The sequence below is a fragment of the Pimephales promelas genome, chromosome 14 (genome assembly GCF_988280905.1).
Source record: "Pimephales promelas chromosome 14, fPimPro1.hap1.1, whole genome shotgun sequence".
NCBI lineage: Eukaryota > Metazoa > Chordata > Actinopteri > Cypriniformes > Leuciscidae > Pimephales > Pimephales promelas.
In genome coordinates this window covers 33,038,242-33,065,817 of record NC_142782.1, presented here as the reverse complement: position 1 = coordinate 33,065,817, position 27,576 = coordinate 33,038,242, and the positions used below count along the sequence as shown (strand labels likewise).

Sequence of the window (27,576 nt, the reverse complement as noted above, 5' to 3'; positions counted from 1 at the left end):
ACTACAGATCATATGCATGTAAAGTTACCTCTTGATAAGAAAAAAAAAAATATTAGCTTAACAATGTGCCATTTTAAAAATATGTTGCATAAAGCATAGGAACTGTATATATTGGGAACAACGGCCGACCGGAAGGATTGAATCGTAACACAAAACACATGGTTGTCTTGTGTAACGTTACTTATGAACATCTATGTGAACATCTCAGCTGCTATAATTTTATAAGAGAGTCATTTACTCTGTTCAAATACAAAATGTGTCATATGGAAGCCGACTGATCCTCTCTTAGTTTAATCACGAATTTCAAAGTGTCTTACCGTAAATTGTCATATTCTGGGCAAAGACGAGGTTTTAGCTATTATGGCTTGTAATGATGAATGGCAGGTAGCAGGGCGTCGTAAAGGAGCTTCTAGAAGAGGACAACATCCTTCAAACTCAAAACTAGACTCACGCCAGGTGTCTGACTGCAAACTGTACAAACAGAAGATGACAAACGCCATGTGAGAGTTTATCTGCCATGTCAAATCCAAGCAGTGACACTTTTACTCATGTTACCAACCATTATAACACAATGGTATTCTTTTAAATACCTCGGAGTTCCATGTAAATAGGAAAGTAATGTTACATTAATCTGGGAATCAATCATATTACCATCTGATACCAGTACTTTTTTATGTTATGCAATTATAAGATTTGTATTCATACTGGCTGCAAGGTCGCTGATGTTCTTCTCCTTCACAGGAATGAACTGAGAGGAGAAAACGTCTGGATGGAATGGAGAGGTGATGTTGAACTACTGCATTACGGGACATCAATATAAAAATAATGTACTATTTTTTAAATAAATGCTCACATTACCATCTCCACCTCCAGATCTCCTGTCCAAGCGTCTTCTTTCCAATGTTCTGGACAGAGATGCGTCTCTTCAGCACTGTGTGTGTTATGGTTTGGGTAACTTTGCTTCTTGTGTATCTGCCCGATACCAGCTAGCAATGTTGTTACTGCTTCTAGAGACACTCCAGGTATTCAATTTTCTTTTATATGATATGATTTGTCCAATTAAGCATTGTATTTTTAATGCAATTAAATGTTTTATGCTTTCTCAGATTCCAGTGAGCAGTTGCAGTGTGTATGATCCGGTGTTTTCTGAGTCAGAGTGTGATGCTCTTAAAGAGCTCGGCTTCACCGTTCTGACTGAAAATGAGGTGTGTGTCACACATAGTTTCAGTATAATTTTGTTCTGCTCTCAGTTTATAGCATCGTTTTCCTTACAGGAGGGAAAGCGCCCAGTTTATCAACCCACTCTGTTTTACCTGATGCATTGTGGGAAGGCTCTGTATAACAACCTGCTGTGGAGAAACTGGACCCCTCAGACATTGCAAAACATTATTATAATTGGCAACCGTTTTCATGGCATTCAAGAAAGGTAGGTGCCTAGACTTACACGACACATGACCAAAAGCATGTGGACGTCCTCACTATTTCAGCTCCCAGCATGCCAGGCTCTTGCCCAACATCAGTGCGAGCATAAATGTTTATAAAAACAAAAAGTGAAACAGCTCCTTGTTAATACGCATGGTTTTTACAATTAAATGTTTAACAAGCACCAATGAGTGTTGCATTCGGCTGTCCTCATACTGCACCTCATATAAATCACTAACTACAAGACAGGGTTATTTTCATTAACTAAATCCATAAAAACATTCTATGTGTACTTGATATAAAATAAATGTTAACTGAAATAAAAAAAAATAATTACAAAAAATACTTTTTTCCAGCTTCTTGATAACTAAAATGACTAAAATAACTAAAGCTGAAATGAAAACATTAGTTAATTAACATTAGTTAATGCATTAACTCAACAATGAGAAATACATTTGTTACAGTATTTATTAATCTTTGTTGATAAAAATCCAGCTTTTCCTTGTTTGTTCATGTTAGTTTACAGTGCATTTATAAATTTTTTAATTCCTATTAGTAAACGTTGAAATTAACTAAGAGATTAATAAACTAATAAATTAATAAATAGGAAGTATTGTTCATTTTTAGTTCATGAACTCAACTAATGAAACTATTGTAAAGTGTAATCAAAATAATAATTAACACTATAATAATATCAATCAATTATAGAATATAAAAAAAGAAACACTGCTACAAGCTTAATATTTGCTTAGCAAAATTGTGTGTATGTTTAATTGAGTCTTATTCATGTTTAATGTTCTTCTTAGGATGCTTCAGAGAGAGTTTGAGAGAGACTACAGCTTCCTTTCAAATGTAACTTTGACTTTTATATTTATTTACAGTACACCTTTACAATTCATGTATTTTTATAAAGAGATTCAACAGAGAATTGTCTGATGAAATGCAAATCGTTCTGTTCTTTCGATACTATTAACATCAGAAAAGTGGCCTTGACTCAGCTGTTGTTTTAGGTGATAAGTGTGTGTGACGAGACGCCTCTGCCCTGCACACCGCGCTTCATGGATGTGTTCAATGACACAGCACTCATTCAATTCCCTCTGGAAAAGCTGAACAAACTGCCAGAAACCATGTGGATTGAGCCTTCAGAGCCACTGTACCAACACTGCCAAGATCTCGAGATCGTCCAGAGAGAGAAAACGTCACTACTTTAAACATTGCTTATTTTTTGTTATATTTGACTAGTTCGTTTCCAGTTTCTTCTTGTATATACATTTATTTTTATTATTTGAATAATAAAAAAAAAACAACACTTTTTTTGTCTTAAAGGGGAACTGTCTATTTTTTGCACTAATGTCACCAAGACGGCGATGGCGAAAACTACGAAATGAAGAAAGCTCGATGCATAAAATGTTTACACACAAAAAGTAAACTTTATTTAGTCAAACATTTTAAAAACTTCAGGACATACTGTCTTCTGGCATCATCTTGCCTACACACTTCTTTTATGGTTTATTAATTGACACAGTTGTACAGTCATGTGTCAAACACTGAGATTAACCTCATCATATCTGCAGTAATGCCTCACTCTGTCTCAGCCTGTTTCTCCACATGACCTGAACCTTCATTCACAACACACTCTTTACCGTTTACCACTGCTGATTCTGACTGTGCTTCACTCACTGATGTCATAATATTACCTGATTTTGATTGGCTCTCATTCGGGACACCATTAGTGATGTTTGATTGGTGTTCCTCCTCCTTACATTCAATTTTTGAAGCACAATCTCCATTATGCAGGTGGGGCTCGATCTGGCCGTTCATGTTTGAGTGGTCTTGTTTCTCAGAAGCGTCTGTTTGGCCTTCTGCGTTTCCATCTGTGGCCTCTTGCTTCTGTTCCCCATTGGACGTGGCCTCCTCAGTAACCTCTACGCTATTGGTTGGTAGTTCTGTAGCTTTGTTCTCATTGGTCGATTCAGAGTTCTCCAGTTTCGTCTTTTCAGCCTCTTCCGCTGCTTTTCTCTCTTTCAGTTTCTCTCTGAACTCCATCATTTTTGTGCTTAAGCAATGACAATAAAAGCAATCAGCTATGTTTCCATTAACTTAAAAGTGCACCATATTCAGAACCAGGTCTGAAAGATTCTTTGGAAATTGAATGATTTTTACACCCCTTTTTTTTCGTTTTGCCTTATGAACTCTTTCAAAATTTAATTATAGGTAGTGGTAGTAATAACCCTCACTACCAATGAGCAGGGATTTTATTTTAATTCACATCATTTTTATGATAACAAATAATATTATGTAATTTTGTAAAGCAAAAATAAATAATGAACATTTGATGGTGGTATTCAATGTTATGTCTTTAATTGATGCTTTTTAAAATGAAAATCTAATGAAAAATACAACAGAATAATAAGTACATGTACGTTAAAACGATTAATCACATCTAACAAAAGTTTGTTTTTTTTGTATACATGTGTGTGTATATGTGTATGTGTGTGTGTGTGTATATATATGTGTGTGTGTGTGTGTGTGCGCGTGTATATGCATGCATGCATGTATGTTTGTATGTATGCATGTATAATATATATATATACACACACACACACGAAACTCGAAAAATTTGAATATGATGGAAAAGTTCATTTATTTCAGTATTTCAACCTAAAAGGTGAAACTAATATATTAGACTCATTACATGCAAAGAGAGAGATTTCAAGCCTTTATTTGTTAAGATTTTGATGATTATGGATTACATTTATGAAAACCTTTTCACAATATTCTAATTTTGAATTTGGGGTTTTCATAAGCTGTATAATCATCAAAATTATAACAAATAAAGTCTTGAAATCTCTTTAAATCTCTCACCTTTATTTGTTATAATTTTGATGATTTTACAGCTTATGAAAACCCCAAATTCAAAATTAGAATATTGTGAAAAGGTTTTCATAAATGTAATCCATAATCATCAAAATCTTAACAAATAAAGGCTTGAAATCTCTCTCTTTGCATGTAATGAGTCTATATAATATATTAGTTTCACCTTTTAAGTTGAATTACTGAAATAAATTAACTTTTGCACCATATTCTAATTTTTCGAGTTTCACCTGTATAGACACACAGACATGTATATATATATATATATATATATATATATATACACACACACACACACACATACATACACACACACGCGTATATAAACAAATTTTTATATTAGATGCGATTAATGTTTTGATTTTCATTTCTTTGTACGTCTCATTCTCAGTTGTCATTAATGCACCTGTTTGAATTTTAAAACGCATCAATTAAAGACAGAACAAAAAACACTACTAAGATGTGTTTGTGAAGTACAACCAAGTAGTGCGATCCTAAAGTCTCTTCACCTGTATGAAGTCTTCAGTATGCCATTGAGCAGAGCGAGCTGCTCCAGCGTTACGTCCTGCGAGGGAACCAAACCCTGCAGAAGAGAATCACAGCTCATGTTTAACAAAACAAATGCAAGTCTTCACATGTCAGCTCTTAGACAGCGGTTTCAAGCTAAGCTCACCTCAGGCAGTGTCTCAGAAAGCTCCACGCCTCCCTGACGAATCGACCGCTCTACACGCACGGCCTGCTGGGTAATGTTCCTCAGGAAGTCGGAGCTGCATTTGGTTTGAGGATGGTGTTCTCCGCACTGTTTCACCACACACACACACAGGCTCAGAACCCAATCACGTTTTCTAAGATAAAAACTCAACTCAAACACGCAATCTGACCTTGTTCTGGAAGATGCTGTAAGCTTCCTTTTCATGAGTCATGCCTCCTCTGTAGTCGCCAGCCACACACAGTCTCTGAGCCAGCAGATGGTGCCTGCCAAACAATCAAATATTCTCTAGCAACTTTAAACAGGTAACACGTAATATAACTATACGTTTAAATGAGTTTGATTACTTCGGCTCCGTTTCAATCCTTAATGAGCCGCCTCGGTGTCTAATGTCACCTCAGGAAACAAAAATGAAACCTCATAAATCTGTCAACTGAAAAGCTTTTAATTGTTTCATAATTATTGCTGTTTTTATATAAAATTGTCTATGCTTACTTGAATACAAAATAATTTAATTATTAATTATTAATTTACTTTATGTCTATATAGGCTACCTGTTTGTCTGTTTTTGTGGGGTTTTTCTTCATTATTGTTTATTACATTTATTCCTTCTCAAATTTAAACTATGTGTGTTTATAATTTTAATTTAGTTTAGAATTTGTAATAATATTAAAATTAAATAAATATGAATAAATATATATATATATATATATAAGCAAAATCAAAACACATACATTGTGATTTTAGAATTAAATGTCATGAAAACAATGTCACAAATCAAAATCTACTATTTTCTATAAATGCTTTTCAGTATTGAATCACATATTTATTCTCAAAATTGACAATTAATAAATAAATTATTGATAAAAATAATTTATAAATTATTAATATATACATAAATCTAAGATAAATATAAAAATAAATAAATACAAAATATATATATATATATATATATATATATATACACAAGCACACACAGAAAATACAAAATACTTTAATTATTGGAGTCTAATTAGCAAAATCAAAACACATGCATTGTGATTTTAGCAGTGTTGGGTGTAACTAATTACTAAGTAATTAGTTACTGTAATTTAATTACTTTTCCCTTGAAAATGTAAAGTAAGGGATTACTCTTCATTTATCTGTAATTTAATTACAGTTACTTCTGATGTAACTGAGGTAATTACTGTGTATAGATCAATCCGATCTCACAGCGATTCGAATGCATTTTATGAGGTGTCTAAATATTACAGCCGCACTCGAATTATTGTAAAATATGTATGAAAAAAGTGTGAGATCAGACATAAAACAATAGTGGGTTTAAAATCAAAATGTATTGTCTGATGCTAAAAAGTATGTTTTTATAATGTAAACTTCTCCACCTTGGTCAGATTAAGGATAATTCATGCAATTTTATAGTATTTATTTAAAAGAATTAAAACAGATTCATGTCTATCCTTGTATTATTCAGCTGGTTGAGATTGATATGGGATTTTGAAAGTAATTAGTAATTAAAAGTAATTAAATACTTTTTAGAGAGAGTAATTAGTACAGTAATCTAATTACACTGTTGAAGAGGTAATTAGTGACTAGTAATTAATTACTTTTTTAGAGTAACTTACCCAACACTGGATTTTAGTATTAAATTTCATGAAAACAATGTCACAAAACAAAATCTACTATTTTCTATAAATGATGATTTTTTTCACTGAGCTAATTGTAATGCATTGTGGGACTGCCTCATGCATGAAGGATATTTGTGATCCTGCCGTTATTTGGACCACAATAAGGAACCCTATATGACAGCTCACTAGGGTTTGGAACGGAGCCTTAGAGCTTGTGTTATCTGAACAGTTCATTGCATGATTACTATACAACTCCATCTATTTTAAGCATTAGTAAAGCATTTGGTCTTACATCAGAGCTGTAGTCAGGTCAGTGTCTCCTCTGAAGGAGCTGTTGAGTTTCAGTGCGCTCTGTAGATACTGTAATGATTGTTCTTTCTGAAGAACCAATCCCAGAGAAGCCTGAGGGAGAACAGAAAGATAAACATCATCACTGAAACCGATCCTTCTATTTGGGATCTGTGATAACTTGATTATGCTTGATGACGTTTACATCTATGACTGCCATGTAAGGATGATCTCCTCCGTGAATCGTCAACAGAAGAACTTTGGCACGATACAGGCATCGCTGAGCCAGGGCGGTTTCGCCTCCAGCGAACAGATACACCGACAACAACACCTGGAACAAAATAAACAATTGCATTAGATGATGATGATCTCCGTGCATTTTAAAAAGTAGGTCTGTTTTGGTTTCGTGAGAACGTGACTTACGTATTGCTGAATGGTGTTGGGATGATCGAAGCCCAGAACCCTTTCGCTGATGACCACGACCCTCAGCTGCACGCTTCGAGCCTGCAGGGGACAAAAGAGACGTGAGAAATGCAACGAGATCAGAAAGCAGTGGCATTTTCAAGTGTGTTCAACATTTTAATTTAATAATTCCTCCCAAAAATTTAATCCAGTGCACATTCAAACCTGCTGCCTTGAGCCACATGTATTGTAATCGGTTCTCACGGTCTCATGACAGAATGCAATGCATCATGAGTGTGTCAACATCTGTTTGTATGCATCAAAATTATGTTTTTGCTTAAAACAAGAAAAAAAAAATCTGCCATTTGGTTCAGAAAAATAATCTTGTTTTTCCTTTGAATTCACTTGCCCAGATTTTTTTCTTGCTTTAAGCATAAACTCAATTTTGATGAATGTTTCATAAAACAAGACTTATATCTAAAGTATTTTGCTCCTCAAGAAAACTGGAATTTTTGTTGCGGTGTTAAAAAATTATTTTTAACAAGAAATAAGCACTGTAGTCGCTAAATCTTTGCTTGGTTAACTCAAATGCTTACGTGAATATGAACAAATTGTGCCTTAATTTGCATTCACCTAAAAGGTCCTATTATACAAAAAGCAATCTATTAAAGGGATAGTTCACTTTGAAATTAATTTTTGATATGTTTTAGCTTATCTCAAGGGCATCCAAGATGTAGGTGTCTTTGTTTCCGCAGTATTTTCAATTTTGATATTTTTAGGTCAAACTGTTCCCGTCTATCAGTCATATAATGGAGGTCTATGGTCACCACCTCATAAAACATGATTTAATGACTCATAAGTACACATTGATGGCCTAAGACACGAAACGAGCAGTTTTTATATCGTTTTTATCATTTTTCACTTGTAACCACAGCCACGTCCAAGTGATCTGAGGGCTCGGGCGCTTTGTGGCTGTGATTACAAGAGGTAAAAATGATATAAATACTGTTCATTTTCTCACACAAACCGCTCGTTTCGTGTCTTAGGCCATCAGTGTCTATTTACATTTACGCGTCATTAAATCATGTTTAATTTGGACTTCTCTGTGCACGCTCTTTGAGGTGGTGACCATAGACCTGCATTATATGACTGACAGACAAGAACGGTTTGACCTAAAAATATCATAATTGAAACTACTGCGGAAACGTGAGGTAAGATAAAACATATCAAAAATTAATTTCAAAGTGAACGATCCCTTTAAGCCACGGGGCAGCAAGACACACTTCTAGATAGTACACACAATCTCACCTCAGCAGGATGGCCCTGTACATAGGCCACTTTTGCCAACAGACTAAGACATTGGCAGGCTTCAGGGTGAAGGTCATCACACACGCGGCTGAAGAGGTACGCCGCTTCTTTCAGCTGCTCGTACGCCTGCTCCAGTAACCCTACGAGGAGAACGCGGTCAAGCGAGGCCGTTCACACATGACTCAATCACGTTGCACGTTGGTTTATAACTACCTTTCTGAAGACTGTTCTGAGCCACCTTGAACATGCATGTGGCGTCGGTGGTTGACATGGTTATGTGTTTGACGACGGGCAGAACGTTGAGCACATCGTCCGGAGAGATGGCCGCTTTGTTACGGTTGTCAAGAATGTATTCTCTGAGGCGGAGCTGCGGGACATACACAAACAGAAAGGGTTTTTCCTATGACATATGCAGAAAAATCCCAGCACAGAGACACCCTACAAGCCTCTCTCGCTCACTAAGGCTGCATTTATTTGATCAAAAATACAGTAAATAATATTACAATTTAAAATAGCAGTTTAATTTAATTTATTCCTGTGACCAAAGCTGAATTTTCAGCATCATTACTCCAGTCTTCAGTGTCACATGATCCTTCAGAAATCACTCTAATATGATGAGAAACATTCTTATTATTATCGATCTTAAAAACAGTTGTGCACATATATTTGTGGAAACCATGATACATGTTTTCAGGATTTTTTGATGAACAAAGTTCAAGAGAACAGCATTTATTTGAAATTGAATCTTTTGTAAGATTACAAATGTCTTTACTGTCAATTTTGATCAGTTTTTGATCCTTACTGAATAAAAGTATTAATTTCTATTAAAAGAAAACCTTACTGACTCTTTTTGAAAGGTAGAACCTGAGATGCTTTTAAAATACATTTTGTTAAGAAATAATATATATTATTTATTTATTTATTTATTTTATAATTTATGCTATATGTTCCTAGTTATATGTACTAAAATAAGGATTTGCATTTGTTCTTTGTTCATGTATATTATTTTGTGATGCTGGCTTGGCAATAAACAAAAAATAAAAATAAACTTTTGAAATTTGTTAAACCTACGAGATAAACCTGTTATCCAAGCATACTCTAAGAATTTATATATATATATATATATATATATATATATATATATATATACACATACACACACACACACACACACACACATATATATATATATATCATTTGTATTTGCCCCTTTACAGGGCAATTTAAGTAGCTTCAACCTCACAAACATACACATTTTATAAAACAAGAAGAAAATTAATAAATTAAAAAAAAAAGACAGCAAAACATCACAAAAAACCCCAGGCATTTATGATAAATCTTCATATATATCATATATATCATCGTACTGTAATTAGTATTATATAATTTTATATATATATATATATATATACATATATACATATATATATATATATATATATATATATAATTATACAATAATGATTACGCCACCAAACATATTGCAGAAATATTGTTGTGTTCTTTCACATTTAGCCATTGCTTGGTTCAACGCAGTACCTGAATACCAGTCTTCAAGCACATCTCTCTCAACAAGCACATCTTCTGGAGGCCGTACTGCTCTACTAGATGGTCCACATTTGACCTGCAAGAAAATGGGACTTCATGAAGTCAGTGAAAGGGTTAAACATATGAAGAAGAGTGAATGTTCTCCGCTCACCCTAGTCCTTCTTTAAGTCTGTATGTTTCTTGAGCATCTTGACAGATCTGACTCCACAGTTCATTCCCGCTGAGTGAGGTCCATGCCGTGCTGTCCGAAGCCCCTCCCCCTCCACGGCCACGCCTCCTGGAGCGCTTCTTAGACTCCTCCCCATTTGACGCTGAACTGAAGTGAGGCACCAATAAGCAGCAGAGGAAATGACTCGCTGCTGCAGACAGGTTAGACGTTTCCACTCCCTGTACAGCACAACAGACACCATTTTTTACTCATTTCATTGAACAAAACCAAGGTCTGTTTATAAATTGGATATATAAGCATGTCTAGCTACAGAATAGTTGCACAGGGCGATATATATGTTCTAATCTACATTGTTAAAAGCGCAAAACATTAACATAATGATTTTCTGTGAAGCTGCAATGAAACGATGTGTATTGCGCAAAGCGCCATATTTATATAAATTTGACTCGACTAAGTAAAATGAAATACCTGAATGTAGCCACTGAAGAACCGTTGTGCACAACGCACTACAATCTCTGCAAACGCCAACCTCTGAGAGAGATGGTAAATAGGATTAGGACAGTTCACATTTAAAATCTACCCCAGTATAATGGATTTAAAAACATTTTCTTACCGTGATGTGTCTCAGTTGATGTTTGAGATCTGATTGGCTGATGGAGAAGATCAGGTGACCAAGATAGCGGAGGTTTATGCCTTTCTGATGGAGGGCTTGTCGTAAAGAAGCACCATCCATCGGTGTGTCGGCTCCATGAATGCAGTCGTTCATCTGAAAGTGCAAGACGATACTTCAGTGCACAGTTTCTCTCACACATACACACACACATTTCTGTTGAAAATGTCAGTAAAAACTGTAATATTGTGAAATATGATGATTGTTTAAAATAACACATTATATTTAAAAATGTCATTTATTCCTGTGATCAAAGCTGAATTTGTCTTCAATGTCACGTGATCCTCCAGAAATCAATAAACATTTCTTATCATCAATGTTGAAAACAGCTGTGATGTTTAATATTTTTGTGGAAATCGTGACACATTTTTAGCTTGTTTCCACTACTGAATAAATTTTTTTTTTTTTAATAATTGCAACTTTTTATCTCACAATTGCGAGATATAAAGTGGCAATTCTGAGATATAAAGTCGCAACTGCAAGATATAAAGTCGCAATTCTGAGAAATAAAGTCGCAATTGCAAGGTATAAAGTCGCAATTCTGAGAAATAAAGTCGCAATTCTAAAGTCGTAATTGCAAGATATAAAGTCGCAATTCTGAGAAATAAAGTCGCAATTCTAAAGTCGCAATTCTGAGAAATAAAGTTGCAATTGCAAGATATAAAGTCGCAATTCTGAGAAATAGTTGCAATTCTGAGAAATAAAGTCGCAATTCTAAAGTCGCAATTCTGAGAAATAAAGTCGCATTTCCGAGATATAAAGTCGCAATTCTGAGAAATAAAGTCGCAATTCTAAAGTCGTAATTGCAAGATATAAAGTCGCAATTCTGAGAAATAAAGTCGCAATTCTGAGAAATAAAGTCGCAATTCTGAGAAATAAAGTTGCAATTGCGAGATATAAAGTCGCAATTCTGAGAAATAGTTGCAATTCTGAGAAATAAAGTCGCAATTCTAAAGTCGCAATTCTGAGAAATAAAGTCGCATTTTCGAGAAATAAAGTCGCAATTCTGAGAAATAAAGTCGCATTTCCGAGATATAAAGTCGCAATTCTGAGAAATAAAGTCGCAATTCTAAAGTCGCAATTCTGAGAAATAAAGTCGCATTTGCGAGATATAAAGTCGCAATTCTGAGAAATAAAGTCGCAATTCTAAAGTCGCAATTCTGAGAAATAAAATCGCAATTGCGAGATATGAAGTCAAAATTCTGAGAAATAAAGTCGCAATTCTAAAGTCGCAATTCTGAGAAATAAAATCGCAATTGCGAGATATAAAGTCGCAATTCTGAGAAATAGTTGCAATTCTGAGAAATAAAGTCGCAATTCTAAAGTCGCAATTCTGAGAAATAAAATCGCAATTGCGAGATATGAAGTCACAATTCTGAGAAATAAAGTCGCATTTGCGAGATATAAAGTCGCAATTCTGAGAAATAAAGTCGCAATTCTAAAGTCGCAATTCTGAGAAATAAAATCGCAATTGCGAGATATGAAGTCACAATTCTGAGAAATAAAGTCGCAATTCTAAAGTCGCAATTCTGAGAAATAAAATCGCAATTGCGAGATATAAAGTCGCAATTCTGAGAAATAGTTGCAATTCTGAGAAATAAAGTCGCAATTCTAAAGTCGCAATTCTGAGAAATAAAGTCGCATTTTCGAGAAATAAAGTCGCAATTCTGAGAAATAAAGTCGCATTTGCGAGATATAAAGTTGCAATTCTGAGAAATAAAGTCGCAATTCTAAAGTCGCAATTCTGAGAAATAAAATCGCAATTGCGAGATATGAAGTCACAATTCTGAGAAATAAAGTCGCAATTCTAAAGTCGCAATTCTGAGAAATAAAATCGCAATTGCGAGATATAAAGTCGCAATTCTGAGAAATAGTTGCAATTCTGAGAAATAAAGTCGCAATTCTAAAGTCGCAATTCTGAGAAATAAAGTCGCATTTTCGAGAAATAAAGTCGCAATTCTGAGAAATAAAGTCGCATTTGCGAGATATAAAGTCGCAATTCTGAGAAATAAAGTCGCAATTCTAAAGTCGCAATTCTGAGAAATAAAGTCGCATTTGCGAGATATAAAGTCGCAATTCTGAGAAATAAAGTCGCAATTCTAAAGTCGCAATTCTGAGAAATAAAATCGCAATTGCGAGATATGAAGTCACAATTCTGAGAAATAAAGTTGCATTTGCTAGATAAAAGGTCGCAATTCTGAGAAATAAAGTCGCAATTCTAAAGTCGCAATTATGAGAAATAAAATCGCAATTGCGAGATATGAAGTCACAATTCTGAGAAATAAAGTTGCATTTGCTAGATAAAAGGTCACAATTTTGAGAAATAAAGTCGCAATTCTAAAGTCGCAATTATGAGATATAAACTCGCAATTCTAAAGTCGCAATTATGAGATATAAACTCGCAATTGCGACTTATCTGGCCAAGAAAGAAAAAAAAAAACTTTTTTCCCCTCAGAATAGTTTATATCTCATAACTCTGACTTTACAACACGCAATTTTGACTTTATATCTCACAATTCTTACTTAATATCTTGCAATTCTGACTTTATATCAGGTAATTGCGACTTTAAATCACGCAATTCTGAGAAATAAAATCAGAATTGTGAGATAAAAAGTCGCAATTACCTTTTTTATTTTTCATTCTGTGGCAGAAACAAGCTTCCATGCATTTTTGTTCTGGATTCTTCGATAAATAGAAAGTTCAAAAGAACAGCATTTATATGAATTAGAAACCCTTTGTAACATTAATATAAATGTCTTTACTTTTGATCAATTTAATGCATCTTTGATGAATACTGAATACTAAAAAATACTGTTTAAGATTTTTTAGTGTAAAAAAGCACAAAATACACTCACAAATGCTGGTATTTGGTCATTAATGATGAAAGACGCTGCTTCCTTCAGTAATCTCTTCTGTAGCTCCACGGCACCACTCTCTGAGCTGGGAAACTGCACTCCTACCCAGAGAGAGAAAACAATATTTAAGGTCTCTAACTTTACATCTAAACATAATAACTTCTGTAACTAGAGCTTAAGACAGGTCAAGACAAATATAACGATATTAGCTCTGTTCCAAAACCTAGTAAAGCCCCTCATAATGGATTTTAAAATCATTTTCTTACTGTGATAAGTCTCAGTTGATACCTGAGATCTGATAGGCTTGTGATTTCAAGGCATTAATAATATGTTTTTGTATTATATTTATTATTTGATGTTAGGGTTTTTATATTATTATTTTTATGTTGGCTTTGGGCAGCATCTTATGTACCCTACACATGGGAAAAATGTAAATTCTCAAGTTTTAAAAAATCCTATTAAAGACCAATTTATTCTATATTTCACTCAATATTATATGTGCATAGAAACATGATGAGTCTCCCATGTGCTTCACATGAGCATTTAAAACTAGTCACTTTTTAGGCTCCATTTCACTGGATACTGCCTAAATAGACAGTATAGAGCAAAGAAACTCACTGGGGTTTGGAACAGAGTTTTTGTGAAGTTTGTTTTGGTGCATATTAATGGATTTGAGCTTTTTTTTACCTGGCGAGAAGACATTAGGGTTGAAACGCATCTCAAAGATGATGTCACTGACGGATCCGACATCTTTGCAAGCTCTTCTTACTGCATCTATGTTTGGAGAGTCACCTGACAACACACAAATACACACATATGATCATTGCCCTAAAACAATTGATATCAGACACCAATTCCAACATCCCGTGACAGAAAATGAACACTTCTTTTTGTTCTCACCAGATTTCATACAGTCTTCCAGTTCTCCGTTCTCCTCCATGTGAGCCTTCACTCGCTGTGTGAACTGAGAATATCTGTAATACAAAGACAAAATGTGTTTTTAAGGATGTGCACAAATAAACAAACCTAAAATCTCTGGCTTGTACATTTAAATGTTAAGTCTGTCAGTTAAACGATTTTTCAAATCTTCATATATATAAATATATATATATATGATTTGTTTCTGCCCACATAATGAGATGCTGTGGAAAACTGGCATTTTGGGAGTGTTTGATTCCTCCATCATGGATCATAATGCAATAAAACTGATTGTCTTTTTGCAGTAAAACCATTTCTTAAGGTAAATGTAAGAATAATTTTTATATTGATATTAATATTTCAAGATGAACACTTGCTGGACTGAAGCAACCTAAGTTTACTTGACTATCCACACATCATATTTACAGTATCAAATATGAACCATCAGATTTTTGAGGGAATATTATTATTTGTACAGTATATGATCAAACTACAGAGATTGATCATGAAACTAAGCATTTAAATATTATTGGCAAATATAGAGCGACAACTGATATTTATATGCATTTTGGCCATATAAATATCAGCAACTGCAACACCGGCTCAACCAATGACATTCATTTGGGGCGGGGCTATCTGTTTGCTCGACCAATGGAAGGACTTGGTAACCTGTCAAAACTCACTTGTGTTGAATGAACGCCTTGACTAACTCCGGCCGTAAGCGGCACAAAACGTGAGGGTACCGTCTGGGAAAACCGGCGTCCTTGGGTTCTGTTTCGATTCCTTCTTCTCCGTCTTCCACTTGGAAGTTGGCATCAGCAGGCATAGTACGATACACATCCAGCAGGTAATATCGCCCATCGGCCCCCAGTATCCCCTGAGCATCTACAGTGGTGAACAGGGGCAACTGATGCCCGGTCTTCCCCAGAACCGCATGTCTTTGCAGAGAAAGCGCCTTTGCCGACTGAGCCAGCAGCTCCAGGAGTTTCCGTCTGGATGGATTCTCCAGTGGCCCTGCGCTGAAGCCGTATAAAAGGCCATTGGGAATCTCAGCCTGCTCGGGGCCCTGAAGACCAGGGGCCAGGCCCTGCGCGGACAGTCGAACGCCTCGATAGTCGGCCACCGCGGTGGGGATGGTGTGCAGGTTTTGCAGGTCTCCGTCCAGGTCGCTGTAAGCCTGAACACCTCGCAGCTCGAGACGCTGAGCGGCTCTGGGACCGCGGTCTCCTGTCAGCCAGTCCTCTCTGTGTGTCGGCACACTCATGAACACCCCGCCGCATAGGAACGCCGGGTCCTCGGGAGAACCATTGACTGGGTCGACAAAACCATCGATCACCTTCTCTGCAGCCTGAGCAACAGCCCACACGAAAGCACTGTTCACCTGCCGGAACAGACAATAAGAAGTTCAGAAGTGATGTAAAAGATACTCGGAAAATCAATGCAATGCAAAGAAATGCAACAAAATGAAATGTAAAAGCTACTTGGGAACTATGTTTTTCATTGAAATTGAAAAGTAATGAAATGAAATTAAAAAAATTAAAAAAAGGTAAAAGAAAATAAATATTAAACAATATGTCAGGACACTCATGTATTGTGTCGTTTAAAAAAAAAAATATATATATATATAATTTTAATTATTTTATTTTATATATGTTTATACATTATTTTATAAATTATTAAAAATTATATATATATATATATATATATATATATATATATATATATAATTTTTAACAATTTATAAAATAATGTAGAAACATATATAAAATAAAATAATTTTTAAAAAAATAATTAAAATTATATATATATATATATATAATTTTAATTATTTTATTTTATAAATATTTATAAATTATTTTATAAATTATTAAAAATTATATATATATATATATATATATATATATATTTTTTTTTAATATTCAGTAATGAATTGTTAAATCAGTTTTCTGAACTGGTTCATTGAACTGATCCATCTGATTCGCTAAAAGAAACAGGACTTTTGATTTGTAGTCATGTTCAATATAGTGTGACAGACAAACAGCGATGTAGATGCTTGCTGGGAAAAACTGAGAATAGCTGAGCTACTGTCACACTACTGATAAATCTACAGTAGTTAAGGTACACAGTATTGTTAGGATGATTTATGTTATGTGGGCTGTTTAGTTTGTGTTTATTTAATTCTACTTTGAGGACAGAATAGTTTACATGAGTTGCGCTCAGACCTGCAGTAACGCTCGGTCCCTCTGAAGTCTCTCCTCCAGACTTCTCTGGGGAAGATCTCTGGCTGCCTGAAGTTCCTTATTCCAGTCAGGAGCCTAAAACACACAGAAGAACACATGAACATGACACACACACACAAACACACACACAGGAGGATAAGTTGGGGAGATTGGATATGCTTCCCTATTCAAAACAGAATGATTGCAAATTATAGCAAAATAATTGCATTATTTAAAGTCTTTATATTGTTTCTACATGCTAATATAACTTATTTTTTATTTTATAATTTTTTTAATATTATAATAATTAGTATTAAATAATATTAAATGTTTCCATTTTTACTTTATTTTATTATCTTTTAAAATATAAATGTATAATAATGAATACATAATTAATAATACCTTTTCATTTTATTTCATTTATCTTTTTTTAAATCTTAATTTATAATAATTACTGTTAAATAATATTGCATTTTTATATTGTTTTAATTTCATTGCAAATCCCATGAAAACACTCCAATACTTCACTTTTGTTTTAATAATTTGAAACCTATTTTAACACCTTTTTTATTTTGCATTGTGACATTATTTTCATAAAAATTAAGCACATTTCCCCCCAAAAATTCTCACTACAGTAATGCAAATTACAGTTTTACTGTTAAGTTTAGTGATTGAGTTTCATCTAAAACAGTAAAATTGCTGATATTAATGTATGTTTATATAATAAAATTAATTATTTATAATTTTTAAATTGATTGATAATTCATTTCAACATTAAATAGTATTACATTTTATATTAAATTAAATTACTACAGGTTTTTTTCTGCTTTATTGCAATAATGTTTGCCACACAGTCATGTCAAAATAGAGCTTTGCAATTGTGCACTGAAAGATGTTGAGTGTGGGACAGGTGTGTGTGTGTACCTGTGCGTTGAGGTCCTGGTCCAGACCCAGCCGGCAGCTGAAGCTGGATCTGTGTGAGTGAAGCGAGGAGACGCCGAGCCAGCTGTGTGTGAGGTACGGAGTGGGCAGCATCTCTTCAGCCGGCAGAGAGGGCCTGTGTGAACAGAGACGCTTAGAGAACCGCACCGAGGAACAGAGGAGTGTCGTGAGAGTGTGTGTGAGGGTCACCTGTGCCGCAGCGTGCCGAGGTTGTGTTTGAACTGCGGGCTGATGTGGGACAGCAGGTCGGTCAGACAGTGGCACACTGGAGTAGACGGAGCAGGACGGGGGTCAAACACATCGAGGGTCGACCTGAAACAGAAATACAGCAAACCTCTCCTTCATTCTGTCGCTGTATTCCGGACACTTGAGCTTTTCTCGCAAATTCCAGAAATAAACACAGTCAGGTCACGGCATATATTTATCGGTGTCATCTTTCGATTCCGACCAACCCTGTTTCCAGAGCAAGTCGTTTAAAGGAGTAGTTCACTTTTAAAAAAACTTTTGCTGATAATTTACTCACCCCCGTGTCATCCAAGATGTCCATGTCTTTCTTTCTTCAGTCGTAAAGAAATTAAGGTTTTTGATGAAAACATTCCAGGATTTTCTCCATATAATGGACTTCAATGGGGACCAAACGGTTCAAGGTCCATAAGAGAGTTTCAGTGCAGCTTCAAAGGGCTTTAAACGACACCAGACGATGAATACGGGTCTTATCTAGGACCCTTCGAGTCATGACTAGAAAAAAGATTTGTTCATTTTGATGAACGAGTTTGAACAGGAGAGTCATGAACGCGCATCACAGAACAGAGCAAGGCGACCATTTGAGCTTATAAAACTTAATCTTTGTTATTTTTTTTTTAAATGAGCGATCGTTTCGCTTGATAAGACCCTTATTCGCCATGTGGAATCGTTTAAAGCCCTTTGAATCTGCACTGAAACTGTCTTTTAGACCTTGAACCGTTTGGTCCCCATTGAAGTCCATTATATGGAGAAAATCCTGGAATGTTTTCATCAAAAACCTTAATTTCTTTTCGACCCGAAGAAAGAAAGACATGGACATCTTGGATGACATGGGGGTGAGTAAATTATCAGCAAAAGTTTTTTTTTAAAAGTGCTTTACTTTCAGGTCGCAAATGCGCCGGCGCGTTTTGCTTTTTTTTTTTTCATAAGCTGCAACATAGACTTAAAATACTCTGTCATATAAATAAATCAATACATGATTATAAACAATAGAGGGTCTTCTTTTTTGTGTGTACACTCTTATTAACATCAAAACAATAAAAATGTGTTTTTGTAAAATAAATAAAATAAACAGGGTGCGTTTTCAGCTCACTCTGTCTCCGCAAAAATCTTTCAGAAACAAGTCTGGAAAATAAACTGAAACTCAGCAAATACTTATCTCACGAACATGAAACATACGTCTAAATAATGCTTTAAATGTCTACTTTTAAATAAAACAATTCACATTTAATCTGTATGAAACTAAAGAGAATTACAGTTTAAAAATAAAAATAATAAATAATTTTAATAGTATGGTAGCATGCATTGTCATAATAACACAGAATCTTACTTGTTCAGGTAAAACCCACGTGGGCAGGAAGTGATGTCACACTGCTTGCCCTCCAGAGTGTGGACACTGATGTACAGGAAGTCGCCCTGCAGTTTCCGGAAACCAGGGGGAGGGTTCCAGCTGCTGAGTGACAGGTCGAGCAGGTAACTGGGAGCCTGTAAAACAATCAGTTAGTTGTGTTTATTGTGAGAGTCATAAAAAAAACTAACTCAAATGCCTAAAGGTTTATTAGTATGGTACTTCGCTGTTTTTGTTGATGGGCAGCACGGTCGTCAGAGGAGGAGGATCTGAAACTCCAGGCAGAATGTAGGCAGGAGGGGGCGGGGCTTCAGCTGGCTGTTCTGTCTTACTATTGGCTCGTCTGTTCTTTGATGAGTGCGGAGTGGGAGGGGCTTCTAATACACACATATACACACAATTAGAGTCTCGCTAGCCTGGGTTTCCCCATACTGCCTTTACGCAGTGCGATTTTATCGAAGTCTGGATACAATGGACCAAATTTTCGCCTCATCTAGGGAACCAATCACAGAGCGGGGAGGACGATGGCGACGTCGTCTATGCGTCACACCCAAGCTGTTTGTTTTTACCTATGGATCCAACATGGCAGCAGACGCGAAGTTACCTTTCGATGCAATCTTAGATATCGTTCCAAGTAGCAAATAAATCTGACCCATCGTCTAATTTCTGTCGCTCTACATACGTCATCTGGTATAATTAAAAAGATTGGCTATGATCTACGTACAGGCACATTTGATAGACATTCGTAACACCCAAAAAACGTCTCTGGGCAGTCGTAAACCACGCCTCAAATACGAGAAAATGAACATGCGGTTCCCAGACCACGTCTCAGTGTCAATGAGACATGTTCTGACGTCAGCCATGCGGATAAAAATAATGAACGTATTTTAAATTATTTAGAGGCAGTACTGAATACAAGTGTTTACTTTATTTCTTACCATGCGTTTGGGTGAGTGTTTTTAGTACAGTGGGTGATCGGCCCTCCATTAAGGCATCCTGGGGCCCGGCAGCTTTCAGCATCTCTTGCACTCGTGCCAGGTGAGCCTGTGCCAACCGCGGGGAGTACGGCTCTATGACACACAAAAGTCGCTTTATAATACCAAAATCAGCTCCATTGATCGGCTGAATTTCAATGCGTCTCATCTTGTAAGACTCTGATGATTCTTCCAATGAGCAATAAAATCATCTATTCAATCATCTACTTTCCCACATTACTCATATTGAGTGCCATGTGACTCATTTGGCTCTGAAAAGGGTTTGCAATAAAATCAAGAAGTTGCAAAACCTGTGTAGCAAAGAAACCCACTGATCCCTGTGGAAAATTTTTACTGAAACCAGCTTAAACTGGCTGCTGTGCTTTGGATCATTATAGCTGGTTTCAATAGACCAGTTACCAAACTGGTTTGTTAGACCAGCAATAAACCACAAAATCGTTTCTGCCCAATGATTTTTCATGAGGTTTATGATCAGTGAATAAGCTAGATACTGGAACAGTGTTGATATTGTTAACTAATTGTTTTAACAGTTGAAATGACCTAAAATATAAATATTAGATGAAAATCTTAAACTCACATACATAAACAAATAAAAAGGACTAAAACCTAAAATAAAATTTAGACTGAAAATCTAAACTCCAATTCAAAATATTAATAAATCCCATAATAGTATATAAATAACCAGATACATTAAAATGCAGAAACATTTTCAAAATGAGTTTGGAAACAGGTTCAACTGATTCATTCAAACTTATTCAAATAAACAATTCACTCACAAATCTGACATTTTATAGTTTAAGGCACGTGAACAGGTTTTACAGTAAACTTGAGCCAGTGAAATGTTTTATAACTACAAAAAAAAAAGTATATTTACAATTGGAATCCTTGAATCTCCACAATTACCTCTTCAGGCCAGAAAAAACACAACATTCCCTGATATTTCCAGGTTTTCTGTTCTTACCAGTTTTAACTGAGAACAGCTGGATTTTGGAACATGGTAGATGGCCTAAGATGGCCTAAGATGGTCTAAGATGGTCTAAGATGGTCTAAGATGGTCTAGATGCCCTAAGATGGCCTAAGATGCCCAAGATGGTCTAAGATGGTCTAAAAAATGGTCTAATTTGGCCTAAGATGGCCTAAGATGGTCTAAGATAGTCTAAGATGGCCTAAGATGGTCTAAGATGGTCTAAAAAATGGTCTAATTTGGCCTAAGATGGTCTATGCCCTAAGATGGCCTAAGATGGCCTAAGATGGCCAAAGATGGTCAACCAACGTTTACCAACTAAAAACCAACAGCTACATTCTAAAACATACTTACAGGTTTATCTAGATCCCTCACCAAGTATCCTTATATCCATGTATCTAAGGGTCTAAGAGGGTCTAAGAGGGTCTAAGATGGTCTGAGATGGCCTAAGATGGCCTAAGATTGTCAACCAACGTTTACCAACTAAAAACCAACAGCTACATTCTAAAACATTCTTACAGGTTTATCTAGATTCCTCACCAAGTATCCTTATATCCATGTATCTAAGGGTCTAAGAGGGTCTAAGATGGTCTAAGATGGTCTAAGATGGCCTAAGATGGCCTAAGATTGTCAACCAACGTTTACCAACTAAAAACAAACAGCTACATTCTAAAACATTCTTACAGGTTTATCTGGATTCCTCACCAAGTGTCCTTATATCCATGTATCTAAGGGTCTAAGAGGGTCTAAGATGGCCTAAGATGGGCTAAGATGGTCTAAGATGGCCTTAGATGGCCTAAGATGGGCTAAGATGGCCTAAGATGGCCAACCAATGTTTACCAACTAAAAACCATCGGCCACATTCCAAAACATACTTACAGGTTTATCTGGATTCCTCACCAAGTGTCCTTATATCCATGTATAACATATGTAAGTCTATCAGAAGTAAAACATCCCACATGGAAGATCTTGCAGTTTACCTTCCACTAAACGGAGAGTGACTCCAGCTTTGAAGCCCTTGACGCACCGGAGCTCAGTCATGGGGTCAAGGGTCACGCCTGAAAGGGCCAGAGCGATGGATGTGCGAGGTGCCACCTCCTCTCTGCCCAGTACGGTCATGATGGCATCCTGGACCAGCCAGAATCCATGAACCTGCAGAGAAAACACAGTCTAAGCATTTATCCAACATTTCAGCTGAATTATACGTGCTTTGCATATTTTGATGTTCTGTTGACAGACATTTTTGAAAAGATTTGCATTGCTGAGCAACACAAACTAGACTACTAAATTTGAGGTTACACCCCAAAACTCACTTCATTCACGGACGTGTTTGACTAGCGGTGATGATGAAAGCTCACCTGCAGCTCAAAGGACTCGACACCTGCACCCTGAACCTTCACAGGAAATGACCCGTCATCATCTTTTCTCCCCTTCTCTGAACATGAGACATCTGCAGAGTGAAGGGGGGTAAAGCTGAAATATGTGATTCAAGCCAAAACAAGACTTACATAAGAGAGAGTTAGGAAATCTGTTCAAATGCCACGAAAGAAACTGAAGAAAGAACAATAAAGGTTTTCCATGCTAGAGTCCACTAACCATGTTTTTTTTAGACACGTTGCCATGGCAGTTCAATGTTTTATGGATATGTACTATAATAATACCACTATATTATTTAAAGTACTTTGGTGTACCACATACATTCATTTATTACATTAGGGCTGGGCAACGATTAATCGGGATTAATCTTATCTAAATAAAAGTTTGTGTTTACATAATATATGTGTGTGTAGTGTGTATAATTATAATTAGTTTATATATATATATATATATATATATATATATATATATACACACACATGCATGTATATATTTAAGAAATATTTGCATGTATATATACTGTGTATATTTATACATAATTTAAATATTAATAACACATTTTTCTTAAATATATACTTGCATGTGTGTGATTTTTTTATATACAAAATAATTATAACACATTATGTAAACACAAACTTTTATTTTGGACACGATTAAAAACCAAGTTTATTTAATCATTTCATCAAGTTATCATTTTATACCATTGTATACAGAGTGTGGACATACATATTCAAAATTAAACTAAATTCAAATGATTGGTTTATCTTCCTGTAAAAAAAATCCAAACATCCCATGCAATAACTAAAATATTTTTAACATAAAATTTTCAAGACGTGTTTCTGTTTTTATTTTTATTCTTCTTCATTTTTTTATATTCTTGATTGAATTATTGTTCAATTTTTGAGGAAACAAATTGAAAAGAAAAAGCCCAATAAGGTAAGAAAAAAATGTCAATATAAAAACTAGTTTCGTCATGTATACTACTAAATAAATAAACAACTAAATAAATAGAGAACAAATGTTCGAAGGTTTTTGTAAATAAATCAATACCTAGTCACACAATTTATCTAAAAATCAACAAAACTAATTTCACAAGAAACAAATTCAAATCATATTAGGTTTCCTAACTTTGACTGGTAGAGTATATGAAATTAGCACAGTAAGGGTCAGATGCATGTGACTGAAATCATATAAAACCACACAGATGTCTCCATCTGACATCCATTCAAAAAGTCAAAGCTCTTGTTGGATTTGTAGGCAAGTCGAAGTTCCCTAATAATAACAGCAAGACTCGGCTTGATACGACATGAGCTTGTCCAGACATCTTCCAAATTTCCCCCTGGCTAGAGTGAGAGCAGATAGCGAGCACTGGATGAGTGGCTATAGTGCTACTACACCACGCTTTGTCTGAGACTCGTCTGGACATCGTGAAGGAAAACTCACTCTTACAAACATCAAACCGCTTGAGCGTGTCACGACGGCTTTCAGGACGAGACGCATCGTCGCTCTTCTACAGCACAAACACTATTGTTCAAGGCAAGCTATGGGTCACGTGTACTTCACAGGTCATGCTAAATAGAAAGCTTGTAAACCAACGTTTGATCTGTGGCTATGAAGGAATGCATTTAATCAAAGTATAATGAGTTAAATGGAACTGGGTGTGCACTTTTACCATTAGCCATTAATTAATCAAAAATGATTTAATAAACAAACACATGTGAATGAGGATTCAGCACAGTTGAAGTTTGTATGGACCTGTCACTCAGTTTTATGATAATTAGCTTCTAGTAACTAGTCATTTAGCAGATTGTTGGACAGTTAAATATAGAATAACGATGATGATTTCCACAGAACTGGAACATTCGTTATAAATTTCTGCACCAGCCTTTTTGTTTATCAAACATTTTAGCTAATTTAATTAATGTTTCAACTACCAAAAATATAAATGAAATGTAATTGTCCCTACAGGCCCAAAAAATCTCATTCTGACCATACTACACTCTAAAAATTGCTGGGTTGTTTTAACCCAACTTTGGGTCATATATGGACAAACCCAGCCATTGGGTTACATTATTTAATCCAATGTTTGGGTTTGTCCATATTTGACCCAAAATTGGTTTAGAACAACCCAGCATTTTGAGAATGTATTATACAAGGGGTGTCAAATTGAGAAATCCCGATTAATCGCATCATATGTGAGTATCATATATATTATACAGTATATAACATTTTTGGGCTGTCAAATCAATCGGGATTATTGGCATATAACACAAAAAAGTTTGTGTTTTGGTGTGTATAATACATTCAAAATTGGTTACCTCATTAAAAAAAATTCAGTGATTATAATTGTGTTTACAATTGTCATGGAAATAGTGTTAAAATGGCAAAAATCTTAATGGTTCTAAAAATAGGCTCTTTTCTTGAGAAAAAAAGATGCATTTAAACTAAAAATAAGATACACACCCATGCAGGATTCAAACCTACAGCTTTTCAGTTGCAACCCCAGATGTTAACCACTACACCAATGATTTGAAAAGTTTAGGGGACACCTTAGGACACGAGTGTTGATTATAACATATCAAGTTATGCTGAAGTTGAACAAAAACACATCACCCCTGCCTCGACAAGCACTGGATGAGGTTGCCTCGAGAGTGACGCGTTCAGGAGAAGTGCCCTGAGTGTTTGAAAGACAGGAATGTGTGCGTGTGTGTGTGTGAGAGAGAGATCCGACCCGATGCCATGAGGAATCTCGCAGATGAGCCTCTTTAGCTTTAACACACGAGTGTGTCTGTGAGTGAAAGAATGACAGAAGGCAGGAACAGTGGGAGGACGCATAGATCAGGAGGTCAAGAGTGAAGGTTGCTTTTTGTTTTGCATCGAGAGAAAGTTTCATTCTAAATCGCATCTGTTTTCAACAAGTTGTTTTAATGCATTATTTCATTTTTTTCTAACTGTATGCACGAGTCATTTCGGACAAACCGCAAAGGAATGCATGATCCAAAGCGCCAGGACAATGCAGGAAACATCAGGAAGAAGTTCAGAGGGAGGAGACAGGACTGAATCAGAACAAGGCAACTCTTACCCATAGCTTTCTTCTCTCCGTTTCCTTTCTTCACCGCGTCCCTCATTTCTGTTTCTCTCTCGGTTTGGTTAGCTGCTGGTTTTTATCTTTTCGTCGGGTTCAGTGCAGTGTGTTTGGAGAGCTGTCAGGTATGACTGACCCAACACGTCTTTTTAGTTTCTGGTTCCCTCGACCGGCCACTCCCTCCTCCAGCGCTGGCAGTGTTTCCCAGTCCTCCTCCGCCCACTCGGCCTACAGCAGGGCGGGCGTGTTCCTCTGGGCGTGCCGCCGCTGCTTCACTCCATTTTGCACGAGATTAGTGAGCGTTTTACCCTCCCCCTCTGACTTCCCTGAGGCCAGGGAGGGATCCCACACACACTTCTACACACACACACTTGTTTTTATATTTTTATATTGGCTCTCCATGTGTGTAATGGTTTTTATTCTGTACAATCTGTTCTCCCCTTACCATAACTCGACCCGTAAACCTGTCCATCACACAAAACTTTAGCATTTTTACATTTTTCAAAAGCATCACTTTTCTGATTTATGAGCTGTTTTTCTCACAGGTCTGACTAAATGGCCCCACGACGACAAAATGTTCACATTTTACTATCTTTGTGAGGGACTTTGGTCCTCTCAATGTAGGTTAAACAAGAACACGACACACACCATTGAAAACAGAATGAGTGAAGCCCAAAATAAACATAGAAATGCATAAAATAATTACACATACAAAATTAAGTCTTTTGATAGTCTAATTACCGTATTTTCATTGCAAATAAGTGCATTTAACCTCCAAATTCTCATTAGTGTAAAAATGGAAGTGTGCGTGCGTGTGTCTATCAAATACATTTTTTGTGAATTGAAATATAGCTGAAATAAAACAAAATAAAATCTAAATATTAGATAAACTAATAAAGTAAATGAACATTTGAGATTTTGGCTTTGCAACTAATTAAAAAAAATGTTTAAACAGTAAATTTAATAAATGGAAAACAAATAAAAGCTAATTCAAAATATTAATAAAAATACATAATAGTATAAAAATAACACTAAAATGGCACTGATATAGGCTACCCAAGTAAATTATGAACATAATTCATGAAAATAAACAAATGTAAAAATCCTACTTTCTTTCTTGTTTACAGTTCAAAAATCTACAAATTCTTAAATCAAGATGCATGTCATGTGTTTTCTGGAATCAAATGGAAGCAAGATTATTTTTCTATCTTACACCATTTTACATATCCAGTAAATGTATTTTTGATCTCAGAAACTTGTGATATTTGAACTGGAAACAAGATTTTTACAAAATACTAGGTAAGAATAAGTAATAAAAATAAGTATTTAAAAGAAGAAATCCTCATTACCAAATGAAAAAACATTATCATTAAAATAGTGTCAGAAAATCTTAATGGTCCTAAAAATAGAAAGAACATAATTTTCTTCAAGAAAAAAAAAAAATGAAGGTTGTAGAATATGACCTGGGCATTTTTGTGAGATTCTCCTGCATGACTCAAAATGATGTATAGTATAGTCAAAGGAATTAGCTACTTAAGGAGAAGTGCATGTACTTGTGTGTGTGTGTGTGTGTGGGAGTAACTGATGTTCAATCCTTCACACGCCTATCCAGCT

General features: G+C 35.5%; 2 protein-coding genes across 2 annotated transcripts; one reads left to right on the top strand and one right to left on the bottom strand.

Moving 5' to 3' along the window:
• The first annotated feature begins 134 nt into the window (after positions 1-134).
• On the top strand, positions 135-3,763 carry srrd (SRR1 domain containing). The gene is made up of 7 exons (XM_039674813.2): positions 135-500; positions 742-782; positions 874-1,022; positions 1,107-1,205; positions 1,275-1,426; positions 2,229-2,274; positions 2,433-3,763. The coding sequence occupies exons 1-7, from the start codon at positions 361-363 to the stop codon at positions 2,631-2,633; spliced, it is 828 nt and encodes a 275-aa protein (XP_039530747.2). The 5' UTR covers positions 135-360; the 3' UTR covers positions 2,634-3,763.
• Positions 2,831-26,180, bottom strand: LOC120481064 (clustered mitochondria protein homolog). Its single transcript, XM_039674491.2, has 26 exons — positions 25,960-26,180; positions 22,859-22,950; positions 22,481-22,652; positions 20,480-20,611; positions 19,764-19,918; positions 19,524-19,678; positions 18,140-18,262; positions 17,933-18,065; positions 17,012-17,104; positions 15,473-16,170; positions 14,772-14,845; positions 14,559-14,663; positions 13,872-13,972; positions 10,959-11,111; positions 10,814-10,876; positions 10,328-10,563; positions 10,168-10,252; positions 8,842-8,995; positions 8,629-8,768; positions 7,342-7,422; positions 7,124-7,249; positions 6,923-7,032; positions 5,178-5,271; positions 4,970-5,095; positions 4,806-4,879; positions 2,831-3,478 (listed from the first exon to the last, which is right to left on the bottom strand). Exons 1-26 carry the CDS (start codon positions 26,003-26,005, stop codon positions 3,004-3,006), a joined length of 3,996 nt encoding a protein of 1,331 aa, XP_039530425.2. The 5' UTR covers positions 26,006-26,180; the 3' UTR covers positions 2,831-3,003.
• Positions 26,181-27,576: the final 1,396 nt, after the last annotated feature.

Bases quoted from the DNA above. Each gene is read 5' to 3' on its own strand.
- srrd (XM_039674813.2), top strand. From the start codon at position 361: ATGGCTTGTAATGATGAATGGCAGGTAGCAGGGCGTCGTAAAGGAGCT. The intron at 501-741 runs GTGAGAGTTTAT...TCTCCTTCACAG, and splicing joins CAGAAGATGACAAACGCCAT to GAATGAACTGAGAGGAGAAA. The intron at 2,275-2,432 runs GTAACTTTGACT...CTGTTGTTTTAG, and splicing joins ACTACAGCTTCCTTTCAAAT to GTGATAAGTGTGTGTGACGA.
- LOC120481064 (XM_039674491.2), bottom strand. From the start codon at position 26,005: ATGAGGGACGCGGTGAAGAAAGGAAACGGAGAGAAGAAAGCTATGG. The intron at 7,423-8,628 runs GTGAGATTGTGT...TGTCCCCTGCAG, and splicing joins TACAGGGCCATCCTGCTGAG to GCTCGAAGCGTGCAGCTGAG. The intron at 4,880-4,969 runs GTGAGCTTAGCT...TCTCTTCTGCAG, and splicing joins TTTCTGAGACACTGCCTGAG to GGTTTGGTTCCCTCGCAGGA.